We start from the raw sequence: 13,350 nt of genomic DNA on the forward strand, positions 1-13,350 counted from the left end.
GGTATGCTGTTCCTGATAACCGAGTCAATCAGCTTTTCTAATGTTTTCAGTAGAAAAGATGATAGACTAATCGGTCTGAAGTCCTTAGGTTTGGTATGCGAGCTTCTACCTGCCTTCGGGATAAAGATGACCTTAACCTCCCTCCATGCTGAGGGAATGTGATTTAACTGAAGAGTACTTTTGAAAATGGTAACTAACCACCTTGTGATATGAGCCAGAGGCTGCTGAAGTTGTGCCGGTATTATCCCATCAGGGCCTGGCGATTTATACGGCTTAAAATTTCCTATAGCCCAAGTAATATTAGTTCCATTGATTATGTCTGAGATATCCGAGCTGATCTCAAATTCTGATACTCTGGGGTTGCAAGTTCGGGTAGGACCCGAGTTATAGACTTCAGAGTTCCCCGGAAAGTGGGTATCTAATAGTAAACTTAGCGACTCCTTGGTAGAAGTCGTCCAGCCGTTGTCTGGCTTCTGTAAAAAGCCAATAGATGTCGTTGATCTAGCCAAGACCTTTCTTAAGCGAGAAGCTTCCGCTGTAGTTTCTATATCCTCACAGAACGACCTCCATGAAGATCTTTTTGCTTTCCTCAACTCTTTTTTATAGACTTTGAGTTGCTCATAATAGAAGTCCCAATCGTCTTCCAGCTTAGAGTATTTCGCCTTATTAAATAGTGTTCTACATACAATCTTATGAAGGCTAAGTTCTGAGGACCACCATGGGGGTTTTGTCTTCCCCTTGTGCCTGACAAGAGGGCAAGACTTATTTAGCGCTTTACAACATGTTCCGGTAAACAAATTGACTAGCTTATCTAATTCTTCCTCGTTTTCTGGATAATAAGGGGGAATTTCAGGAAGATTTCTCTCCAACTCGTAATTATACAGCTGCCAGTTGGTCCTCCTGTAGTTCCTAAAACTAGTTGGTTGAGGGATTTCTTCTTCTAATATTAATTCAATGTAGCGATGGTCTGAGAAGGAGTGCTTCTCTAATACTCTCCATTGAACCACCTTTTCTATTAAACAATCTGAGACTAGGGTGATGTCAAGAACTTCCTGACGATTCCTGATTATAAAAGTAGGATCGTTCCCACGATTACACAACAGCAATTTAGTACATAAAATGTAATTGAAAAGTAACTCACCACGTTCGTTGATATCCGAGCTTCCCCATACAGAGTGGTGTGCATTCACGTCACCACCCAGTATTAATCTGCCTTTGGAGGCTTCGCTGTCCGATATCAAGTCCACTAACAGTTGTGGTGGTACGGGTTCTTCGTGGGCCAAGTACATCGATGCCATACGAAATTCGATGTCACCTGCTTCCCAGCTTACCGTCGTGAAGTCTTCATTGCTAATACAGGGTGGCTGATGAATTTTGCTACATTAAGAAACTCAAATAACTTTTTTTTTAGTGTATGGAATTTATTTTTTTTTTTCAAGTTGGAGGTCATTAAATTTTATTAAATGTAGCTTAACTAGTTTTAAAAATAATTGAATTTAAATGCCCCCCATGCTCGTTGACACAAGTGCGGCATCTTAGTAAAAAGTTGTTCATTGCTGCTTTGAGAGTTGCGACAGGAATAGCCGCAATTGTTGCCCGAATGGATTGTTTTAGTTCATCCAAATTTGTTGGCTTTGTTTTATAAACTTCTTGTTTACATAAACCCCACAAGAAAAAGTCAGGTGCAGTAAGGTCAGGCGACCTGGGGGGCCAACGAAATTCGGAGTTTCTTGAAATCAGTTTATTGGGAAATTTTCGTCGCAACTCTGTCATAACAGTCTGGGCTATGTGAGACGTTGCTCCATCTTGTTGAAACCACACAGAGTTGAAAGGAATTCTCTTTCGGCGTAGTTCTGGATAGAAAAATTCTTTCAGCATTTTCAAATAACGGTCTCCAGTAACCGTAACGGTGTGACCATTTGCTTCAAAAAAATAAGGCCCGACAATACAGCGTGAAGAAACCGCACACCACACTGTCACGCGAAGAGGATGCAATTCTGTCTCGTGGAGTATATGTGGGTTAGAAGTACTCCATATTCGACAATTTTGTTTGTTCACATTGCCGTTTAAATCGAAATGGGCCTCATCAGACATGAAAAGGCAGTTTAACATGTTTTGGTCTTCTTCCACCATTTGCAGGATCTTCTGGCAAAATTCCAAGCGAATCGACAAGTCTGCTGCATTCAGTTTGTTAACCATTTGAATTTTGTAGGGAAATAAGTCTAAATCTTTGTGCATTATTGTTTGCAAAGACTGTCGGCTGACACCAAGTTGAGCAGATAAGCTTCTTGTTGAAACCCTTGGATTACTTTGTATAGCTGCAGCTACAGCAGCGATCGTTTCCTCCGTCCGAACTGGTGGGTTTCGATGATAAGGCCTTCTTGCGACTGTTCCTTGCTCAGCAAAATTATTCACCAGTCTCATTATGGCCCATCTGCTCGGGGGGTCGCCGCCAAACATCCGCCTGTACTCTCTCTGTACCAAAACTACGGACTCCAGTGCGTGATAGCGGCGGACTATCCAAATTCTTGTTTGCGTGTCCCAGTTATCCATTTTAATAAATTTTAAAGATCAATCTGCAAATTAAAATAAAAATGGAACAGATAACTTAAAAAGAAAAAAAGTTATTCAATTTTTTTTTTGTAGCGGCTTTCATCAGCCACCCTGTATTATATATTTTATATTTTGGGATTAGGAAAACGTTAAGTTTAGATTTAGCTAATACGCATGTCCTACTTTTACCTGCACAGCTGGCAGCGTAAAGCTTATAGTGCGGAGCCCTCAATCCGCATATGCGCCCTTGTCTCACCCATGGCTCCTGAATGAGGACAATATCAGGATCTTCTGCCGCCATTAGTTCTACAAGGGCTGCTGTAGCTGCTTTACTGTGGTGCAGATTTATTTGAAGGAGCCTCATTGGTTACATCTGCGTCTACCTCACCCAGGAGCTCTTTCTCCGACAATAGGTTGGCAAAGTCTTCTGTCAAATCCGCCCCAGAAGAAGCGTGTCCAATACTGTCGACATCGCCTATAGATTCTTTTTCTTGCACGTCCATCTCGCTAGACAAATCTTCATCATCAGCAAGCTGGCCTAACGTGTCGCTTCTGTATGTCCTGATTTTAATCTTACAGAAGCCATAATTGACTTCGCCCTCGCTCTTCGCCAATGGCTCTAGTGAGTCCTCAGTCAGCAGTAACATGACTTGCATAGTGGCTCTTTTCGACTCCACCTCGGTGGTTGACTTCTCCTCAAAGGACTTGACAAATTTCCATTTGTCAGCTGGAAGATTAGGATTGCATGCTCTTAACAGCTGCATGATATCCTCAGGCTCTGATGGAGTAGTTGGTAACCAAACTCTTGCTCTTGGACGAGACGGAATATCCTTCTTCTCGACCACCGCCAGCTTGGCACCGGGATATACTTCGCCAACTTTAGAGATGGCAATCTTGTAAAGCTGCACCGACCTTTCGTCGTCGCAAGCAACTATCTTTATTTGACCCTGATACCACCCTGCATCTGTACAGGAAGGAGGAGGCCCAGGGTTGCTGGTCATAACCTCCATCGCTACTTTCGTCAGCGCAGCATTCACCCATTTCCACTGGTTCTTGGGGATTTTTCCTTCAGGGTCGTTTTCGTCTACAACGCCTATTATGATGCGGTTTTTTGCAACCTCCGCAAAAGACTTGTGTGGCGTGACATTGTGCAACCTTATTTTCTTTGCCTGCGAGCTGTCCCCCTCGGCTGACCTCTGACGCTTAGATATGTCCGGATGCACCGGACGCTCAATTTGGAAATTGGGTAGTACCGCCTTCGCCCAATCGATCGCAAGTAAACCTAACAAGAAACACAAAATAAGTCCACTTAGATGTTTATTGGTTCTAGAAGATTCAGCCGCTTAACCTGCGTGGATACAATAAAACTTGCATGCTGCGAAAATTAAAATTGAAGAATAAGCACTTAAAAGCGAAATGTTCATGCATTAAACACTTTCGACTGCAAACTTATCAGCTGTTCCTCGTAATCAAAGAACAAACATTTCTTCCGCGGATTTTTGGCTCTAAATAGTCATTGTAGCAGCTCGAAATACTGTTTGTTTTCCAAATAACTATCGAAGCAGAATGTGTGACTAGCTTGAAAACATGTAATTTGCATTCTCAGCCGCTGGGTGCCAACTGTTGAGAACGAAATTGGCTTCTCGGAACTGTACAAATATTGAATAGCAATGTCATTCCGGAGTTTGTAACTACAACCGCCACTAAGTTTGTATGTCTTAGCAGTTCATCGGCAAAACAATACACGCGCTAGTTTTCAACTGAAATTAGCTAGCGTTCTTCACCCCCATGGCAACGCTGCGTTAATACCGTAAGTGGTGGAAGTAGTGGTGAAGACTGAAGCGAAAAGGCGACCGTGACAGCTGCTCGGACGCGTACACGCTAACAGTGGATATGCGTGTGCATGTAAGTGAGTGTGTGTGACAGGGGGCGCTGCACGTACGTGGAACATAATGAGTGCTCAGGCGCATCTGTCTCGCGTTCGAATGACACCTGCTAGCAGCGGAGGAACCAAGTGCCAGCCGTGAGCTCATGCATCATTGTGAGACTTGTTAATGTGTGGCGGTTGGCAACAAAGGCCACACAAACAGTGCATTAGCGAGGACGGTTTGCAAATTGGTTTCGCGCTGTTCGCGGCAACCCTTCGGGTGAGTGGGCAACACTCTGTTACTGTTATGCGATTTTTACTTGTTATTTATGTCACTTCAGGTGAGAGTCAACTTTTGAATTCAAGAGGTTCAAGGTTTTCATAATACGAATGTATTTTTTGCGCTAACATTCGCCATTAAAATTCTGCAGGCACTGGACAAACAAAAAACCAGTAAATAAAGCTGCGGAGCTTAAAAAGTGAATACAAAGTAAGTTAAGCAAAGCTGAATATTTTTAGAATTCCCAAAATAGGAGACACAGTAAAACTATAATGATCTCACTTAACTTATTCCGACACCAAAAAGCATCCAAACTAAGCTATAAAGGATTCGATAATTACTAGAAAATTCCAAAACCAAAAATCACTACCTTTTCGGTGACCTGCAGCTGGTCCTGGATGTTATATAGAGAACACAAAATAATTTTTTGAACTATCAAATTTTTATGGACAAAGGCCAACTTCCGATTCTTTTCTGCCACAAAAATACTTAAATAAAATACTCAAATATTTTTCGTCGTTCGGAGGCAGTATTGTAGAGCCCTTTCCTTTGCAATATGCCTGTCATATAGAAGAAGGCGAAGAGACAAGGTGATACCCTCAAAAAAGAAGGGAAGGGAAAACGAGAGGAGGCGAACTAAATTGAAATTAAATACAATGAAAACCAATCTTGTGCCATTCACTCATTTTGTCCATTTCGAATTTAAGGTTAAGAGGAATGATGTTCTGAGAGTATCATCTAAGTTTCAAACTGTTGAAAGCTATTTGAATTTTGAGCAGAGTGTTTTATGTAAAGCAATGCGATTTCCCTACTAATCATGCACTGGTTACGGCCATGTATGCTTGCGTAATAAAATGCAAAATTACAGCCCATTTATGTCCTGATTTTCTCTTAGCTAAGGTGTAGCAGCTGCTTAATTGGTCGGACATGCATGTCATTGCGGTTTTCGTGCGGATACGGCAAATCACTTTATGCTCAAATGTTACGGAAAGTGCATACAAGAATGCATGTGTGTGTGCATCGAATGGACTCTTACATATGTAGTACAGTATGTAAATATGTAAACGTGCCTGCAATAAATAATGCGTGGAAGTGCATTGAAGTGTTTATAATTAAGGTAAAGTTTCATTTTGAATTTTTGCTAAAAGTGCTCCTGCATAATTATAAAAATATCAATGACAACCACACCAGCGAAATCGCAGTAAATAAAAGGCAACTGCGAAGTGGCCTCGGCAGAACGCGCAACGAAATGCCTTCCGACTGAATCAGTTTCCCATATGGAATGAAATTTTTCATTAACCTCTGCAGTACACCACAAAAACGGGTGTTAAAAGCGTGTCACCGCGAAAACAACCAGTACAATGACAAATCTGCTTGCATGCGCTTGAGCAAACTGAGCTGCAGCCCCATTGGCTTACTAAACACACATCATGTCAAACCTCGCGCTCACTGCCCATCACCGACTTCTGTACATAAAGACACAATAAATGACTGCTACGCATGTAACGTACAAATTGACCTGCCAATTCGGATTGTAAAAATAATTTTTGTATTCTGTTAGTGCTTCGTGGCTATGTCAACAAACCGCTGTTAAGAGAAATATGACGACCAAACTGTACTTTTTTACGAACTAAGTGATGCTCACTTAAGTGCGCGGGGAGGGCGTGTTTTCAAAAAAATTTGAATGAAAAATAAGTAGAAGCTTGATTGTTATTGAGGGAATCGGTGGATTTTGACCATTGGCGAGGAAATGTTGGCGAACGTGATTTCGCAAAAAACAGAGTTACAACTCGCTGAGATTGGTGTGATAGCAAAAAAAGTAAGAGTTTTGTAAATTAAACCGTAATCCTGCTATTAATTTGCGAAACAACAAAGCCTCCCTTCACTGTCCACTACGACTTCGCAATGGCACAAGACTTTCGGTGTAAAGCAATGATCAGCAATAAAACACAAGGGCAAGCGCCACAAGTGTGTGGGTTAGACTTGGACTTGATAAATGCTCGACCCTCTGAAATATTTCGTCGGTAAAAAATAAACAGTTTATTTACAGTATAAACGCACTCATAATTTTTCTGAATGCATTGTCCACAACAACTTCTAACTCTTAATGTTTGTGAAACTAATGGAAATTCAAGACTTGTTGTTGTTGTTATACATAGTCATTGCTGAAAAATACGGTCCAAATCTCTGTACTTGCGTCTTTGCACTTTTTGTCAATAAATTTTGCGCGACATGCATACCCAGAGGTTCCCCACCGGATTAAAATCGGCACAGCTTGCAGGCCACTTCATAAGCGGTATTTGTGCTCTTCAAAGCATTTCAACGATTCCTCGGAAACGTGAATGGCAGCGTTATCTCGTTGGAAAAGTTTGTCTTCATTCATTCTATCATCCAAAAATGAGATGAGAACATCGTTCAATAATTCCGTGTATATTTTATAATTCAGTTGTTGATGAAAATGCTGCCACCACCAGAGCTTCTTTTTGACATACCTACGTCGTTGTTACGCAAATTGTACCAATAACTGCTTCACGAGTCTGTGTCATGTGGGTGATTTTTTTGGGGGAGAACACAACATCGCCGCACTCAATTTCCCACTGCAAGTGTTTTTGAGCGAAGTCTAAACGCACTTGTCAGTGATGTGTTTTCAACAAAAAATGCGTGCGACCCAGGTGCTCTTTTATTTAATTCGAATATAAAAAACTCTTCTTGGCTTCCTTTTGAACCTTTCGTAGGTTACACCATAATTTTTGCCTTTTCTTTAAAAAGAGCGCACACCGCCTCTGATCTTCCAATTCTTCGCCTAATCTCTCTACTAGAATAACCCTCCTTACGGTACAGGTTGATTTGCACCTTTCCACAATCATTAAGATATTTGCCTTCTGGCGTTTTGATAAAAATTTACCAGTTATCAACTTAACTCAAGAAACGGGAGAAATACTACTTCAATGTATTCGGCTTTCTTATCCAGGTGCATTTCACCGGATATGTTATTTTAGTGTGATACTTAAAAAGCAACGATTTAGGTAAAACAACAACAACGAGACTTAAAGTAAACATGCAATCTAAATTTCCGTTAGTTTGACAAACAATATGAGTTAGAAGCTGTTGTGGGCAATGCATTCAGAAAAGAGAAAGACGGCAGTAAAACTAATATTATGAGTGCGTTTATGCGAATATGCGGCACTGTATCTTATATTCAATCATAATGAGTTTAATTGAATTTCCTTTCTTCTGAGATGGCAGCAACCTGGGACGGGTAGACAAGTGTATAATTAAAAAAAGAGCTCAATAATTAGACCGTCTACTGGCATTCTGCGGCGAGGTATGCGGTTGAAATGATATGCAGATCTTTTTATACCCAGGCGTACTTGTGGATCAGGGTATTATAATGTTGTTCACAGAATGGTTGTATATATATAATAGCATTCAATAATCGAGGTAGTAGAACTCACAGAATTTTGGTGCACGATGCTTCGGTTAGATCCGTCCTAATTTTTATTCAGATCAAATAAAAACTGGCCCACTTTTTATATGTTAAGACTAAATTTCCATCTGGCCACCTTATGTTACGAGCAATAACTTTGTCTAAGATTGTTTGATTATACAAATTAATTCTTACTAAGAGGGGCGTGAATTCGAAGCACCAGGCGGCAAGGCAGCATATGTTGCAAAACCGAAAAAGCACTAGGAACGTCGAGACACTGGCCGATCTGCAAGCCATCATTGATGAGGACCCTTCAAAGGTAGTTTATGTCGCGGCAAACCTGAGAACAGCGAGCTCTCCGAACAAAACGCCTTCTAAACAAAATTAAATCGCTTGAAGCGCCTGAGATGTTATGGTTTTTTTCTGACGTTACAAATTTTTACCAAGGCCAACCACAGAAATGACAAATGGCTCTGTTCTAACACTACTGGGATTCCTCTTGTCATGCACACGAAGTTTCTAGCCACTATTGTGGTTTTGGTGTTGTGAGCAACAATGGTCATGTCAAGTCATCACACTTCTTTGCTCAAGGATTTAGAGTGAATTCTGCTGCATATATCGAGGTTCTAGAGACAATAGTGAGACACTGGATTTACAGAGTACGCGGTGAGAGTCGGTACATCTTTCAGCAAAACTCTGCTCCTTCACACAAAGCGATTGCGACACAAGATGGGATGGCTAAAACTTTCCATGGCCACATAACACCAAACTTATGACCGCTGCCTACTCAGATCTTAATCGCCTGGATTACTATGTATGTATGTAGGGTAGTTGAACGTGAAACCATTTGGTTCGGGTATGCAATCATCCGGATCCGAGAGGTTATTGAAGGTAATGGAAATTTTACTGAGTGATTCATAAGTCAATTCTGTGTAAAAATTGGTGCAGTGTCATTAAGTTTTGTGCAAAATAAAAGGTAATTTGGTTTACTCTCCAGTTGTCCTCAAATGCCGTACGCACCCTATATATGTATTAGTTGCGTTACGTAATAATACAGAAAGTTTTTCGCTTTTTAAATAGCGGCTATAGGCATTAGAAAACTATTAATCCATCGAACTGACGCTTTACTCGGTCTTCCTGCCCACACATTAACAGTAAATTGCCTGTTTCTGTATGCTAATCTCTAATTTTAAAATAGGAAGTTTAAACAGCTAAGCTGCATTTGGGTGCCTGAATCTAATTAAATGTATTTCCTTTACAGAAAGTGCAGCCACATGTTTGAGTTCTCAACAGCTAAAAACTAATTATTTTCCTCTTTGTAATATTTTGTATGAAGTGAATGTAAACAAAAACACCCACACTTCTGAACAAATATGCACAATTTGCATTTGTGCAGAGCTTCTCCTGTAAAATTTTATTTGCACACACTTGGAAAAAGCGTTCATTGATGATGTATTGTGGGCGGAATTTGAGTTTTATTGTTGTAAATACATTAATATACAAATGATTTACACATCAACAGTAGCAAGCGAAGAGTTCAACGGTCGATCCGCCATAAGTGTAGAGCCGAAAAAATTTGGTTGCGCAAAAACGTGAAAGGCTTTTATTAAATGGCATGAAATGAGTAAATAAAATTAGTCTCACAACGGTACTCGTGCTTCCGAATTTTCTTCACGAGTATTTTCCTAATTTTAAAGTTTTAATAAAGCCCAATAAATCTACATGAGGAATAATTTACCAATGCCTCGCGAAATTCGGTACGAAATGCGCAGAATTTCTCCTTTAGTTCAGTTCATAAAAGTCGAATAGGTCGCAACTAAGAGCATCCTCAGCTAAGTAAAGTTTCCCATATTGATTGCTATCTTTTTAAATGAAGATAATTCCTATTGATTGGCTCATGCACGAGTAAATATCTGAAGAAGGGAGCAACCACCCTATTGACCTCGAATCCTTTTCGGAATTCCATTGGTCGTATGCAAACTAAGTAATGTGCGAAATTAGATTGAAAAAATTGTTCGCCTTCACTTACTCGCTTCCAGGACGAGCACGGAAGATAGCAGCATTGTCAGCAGGAGTTGTCCGCTTGTAATCGTTATTCTTCTTCTTGCTGTAAAGCTCTTGCCATTTCTAACACAGAGATTATAGCCGTAGTAGCTGTGTCTTTTGTTGTTGCTCTTCGCATTGCCATGACTGTAGTCGGTGCGAATGGCCCCACTGGTGCAGTTAATGTTGGTACTGGCGCCAGTTGAGCTGTTGTTGTTGCTGCTGCGTCTCTGCAAATGTCTATAGCTTCGCATGCTTGTTTTTGTTTTTGCGGTGGATGTTGGTATTTTAGCTAACTTCTTCAGTTCAGCTTCTTCGCTCTGCGCACTTTTGGGACACATTTGCGGCGTGAATTTTTGGTGTAGTTGAAGTTGCTGTCTTTTCACAATTTCGCACAAATATCGCTTATTAAAATAATTCCTTAAGGACAGAAATTCAGTTAGCGTTTGCGCTTGTTGCTGCATTATTATTGTTGATGTTCGTTTTCTTGTTTAATTTCTTATTTTTTCTCTCCTTTTTTTTCTCTTTTTCTTACACTTACAAGTAAGCTGCGATGTTTTTGTCACTTAGAGAATCGCACATTTTCACACTTTATTTATTTTATTTTATTACAAAACTTAGCGGCGTTTTTTTTCTTTTTTCGATAGCCACTAAACTTAAATGTTTATGTTGAAAACATTTTTACGTTGCAGAGTTGGCACTGCCGCTTTGGTTAATTAGAAGTACTGCGTTGTATGCCATCGCGGATCGAGAAATATTTTTGACCATTCAGATGCCTCATAATATATTTTTTTTTTACTTAATTGCCATTTTCTGAAGCATGTGATTTATTTGTCACTTCTGAAACATATTAGCCATCGCATGGGATACATTCATTCATCACAGAGGAGAATACAAATCCAAAGTGAATGTTTTTAGCTATTACAGAATGCCAAATTTCATATTCAAAATTTTGATTTTATTGAGTGTATAACTTGAAATATAGGCATTTATGCAAGAACATGACCAATGAGTACATCAGATTTCGATTTATTGTGGGTTTGCTCTTCGGACTCATGCCCACCACCAAAATTTATAACCCCTTGACATTTGTCAGGTAATTATGGATGCTCATTCATATTTTGAGTCTAAGAAAGGTCAAGCCCTAAGTTTAAATGAACTGTTATTTTTAAAAATCAGTCTGTATCAATCGAAACAAGTGGAAAGCAGAAAGTGCAAGGACTGGTAAATCCAGTGTGTAGCAGTGTAGCAGTTCGGGAGCACTGTCACAATGAAGAATTACGCACTCTTGCCGTGATGCATAAAAATAAAAATTAAAAAAATAAATAGTTGGCGCGTACACTTCTATTAGGTGTTTGGTCGAGCTCCTCTTCCTATTTGTGGCGAGCGTCTGGATGTTGTTCCACAAATGGAGAGACCGAAAATTTTAAGTCGACTCTGAACAGCAAATAGTTTTTCTTATGAGGAGTTTTTTCATGAAAGAGGGCCAACCGCTTTTAGAAAAAAATATGTTTGGTGTTTCATGCATGGAGTCACGCACCAACTCATTCGGCTGCGTCGGCCGATGCATATTCTGGTCATTTTTCTCGCAATGCTTCAAATGACCATTTCGTACTTCCTGGCGGTGGCCCAACAACAACCTGCTACTTTCGCACCACCATTCTTTAGCTAGAGAAACCTTTAGCTATACGATAAATTATTAACAGTACAGCTCTGAAGTGTCTAGTACAACTTCTGATAAGTGTTTTAAATCCTTCATTTTCAAGTTACACACCCTGTAGCTTCATCTCATCCACTAAGCTACATTTTCGAATGCCTAATAATTTGTCTTCAAAATATCGGCTATCAATCGTCAAATTATAAGCTCACATTTGATTTCGATTTCTTGATATCTCTGCCAACAAATGGTCCTTTTATTGACCATATCCAAACACATATTTTGGTTTTGAATTGATTTATTCTTTTCGGTCGAGCAAAGAACTCATCTGTCAACTTCTAATTTCATGGCTGAATGCGCTCTTAGTGGCTTAGGTTGCCCTCATTTTATTCACTCTTTAATCCTGAATATAAAGTTTTGCAAATATTTTGCATTTAAAGGATTTAATCTTTACTATTTTGATTTTCACTGCCTCGGAATTCGAAATGTTGGCTCAATGCTCACATTTTTAATATTACACTTTCCATCAGCCCACACAATTCACTTCTACACAGGTCATTATTTTTTCATTTTATACAAATTCTAAATATTTCGAATTTATTTGCTTTTTGCATGTAAAATTGGGCACATGGCTGCGTTATAGTTGAGTGAGTTGCCAGCAATCATAACTTCCAGGTGGATGCTGGCGCACCACACACAACTACACAAGTGCGCGACCGCACATTTTCTTTGAATCACTGTATTTGTGCACAAAACAGGAAAAAAAACATGGAGTAGAAAGCAATTCGTTTTACATTCGATTAAAAACAATTTAAATCTTTCCTTGTTCTCACAATCTTTCTGCAGTGCCTGCACCTGTATTGCAATATAGGCAATGAAATGCGTATTTGCTGGCACCAGCTGTTCACCTTATGTCGACAAACATTTAATTGCTGTATGATGGCTAGATGTGTAAGTCACGACACATGTCCTGGCACCCGCACGTGCCCACACACTTGACAATCCTTCATATAATCCTGTGTCTCCGGCGTGGAGTCGTGTGGCGCATATTCCGCCTCTGCTTTGAGGCTACGACCACCCGCCTAAAGCACTAAGTGGATGTTTCTTTTTCACAGTTTAATGCGCTACCTCTTAGACTTTTGATTTGGTATGCCGCGCGTGACACTCGCGAGTGTAGCTCATCAGATGTGTTCACGGCAACATTACAGATTTTCAACTGAATCCAAGAAAGGCACGCAGTTATCAGCAACGTCGAGATGTTGTGATGTGCCGCTTGCCAGCGTTCCTTTTAGTTCGCCCATTGCTGAGGAGTCTTTATGTGTATATGTTTTTCGATTTATTAAATTCCGTTTTAACAGAATTGAGAGATTTACAGAGTGTTTCATCCTGGCACGTGCCTTTGAATGGCGCATGTCCGTTCCCAGCCGCCAGAGACAGAACAATGCATTTGATGTCTTTATTTCAAGCTGCTTCATCTGCTTTGTTTTGCTAGCTCTTTTCGTTATGTAGAAATGTAATTCATT

At 40.1% G+C, this 13,350-nt stretch overlaps 1 protein-coding gene across 5 annotated transcripts in view; it reads right to left on the reverse strand.

Moving 5' to 3' along the window:
* Window positions 1–13,028, reverse strand: part of LOC129235410 (uncharacterized) — a 63,702-nt gene extending 50,674 nt beyond the window's left edge. Inside the window, exons 1-2 of one of the 5 annotated variants that reach the window (XM_054869237.1) lie at window positions 12,956–13,028; window positions 10,157–11,010 (exon numbers count right to left, since the gene is read on the reverse strand). In XM_054869237.1, coding sequence (XP_054725212.1) covers window positions 10,157–10,634 — 478 coding nt within the window. In that variant the 5' untranslated portion in view covers window positions 10,635–11,010; window positions 12,956–13,028. Of the gene's footprint in view, window positions 1–10,156; window positions 11,089–12,660 lie in introns of all 5 variants that reach the window. The other 4 variants (XM_054869233.1, XM_054869236.1, XM_054869235.1 and 1 more) reach the window with 4 other exon arrangements.
* Window positions 13,029–13,350: the final 322 nt, after the last annotated feature.

This window comes from Anastrepha obliqua, chromosome 1, assembly GCF_027943255.1.
Source record: "Anastrepha obliqua isolate idAnaObli1 chromosome 1, idAnaObli1_1.0, whole genome shotgun sequence".
NCBI lineage: Eukaryota > Metazoa > Arthropoda > Insecta > Diptera > Tephritidae > Anastrepha > Anastrepha obliqua.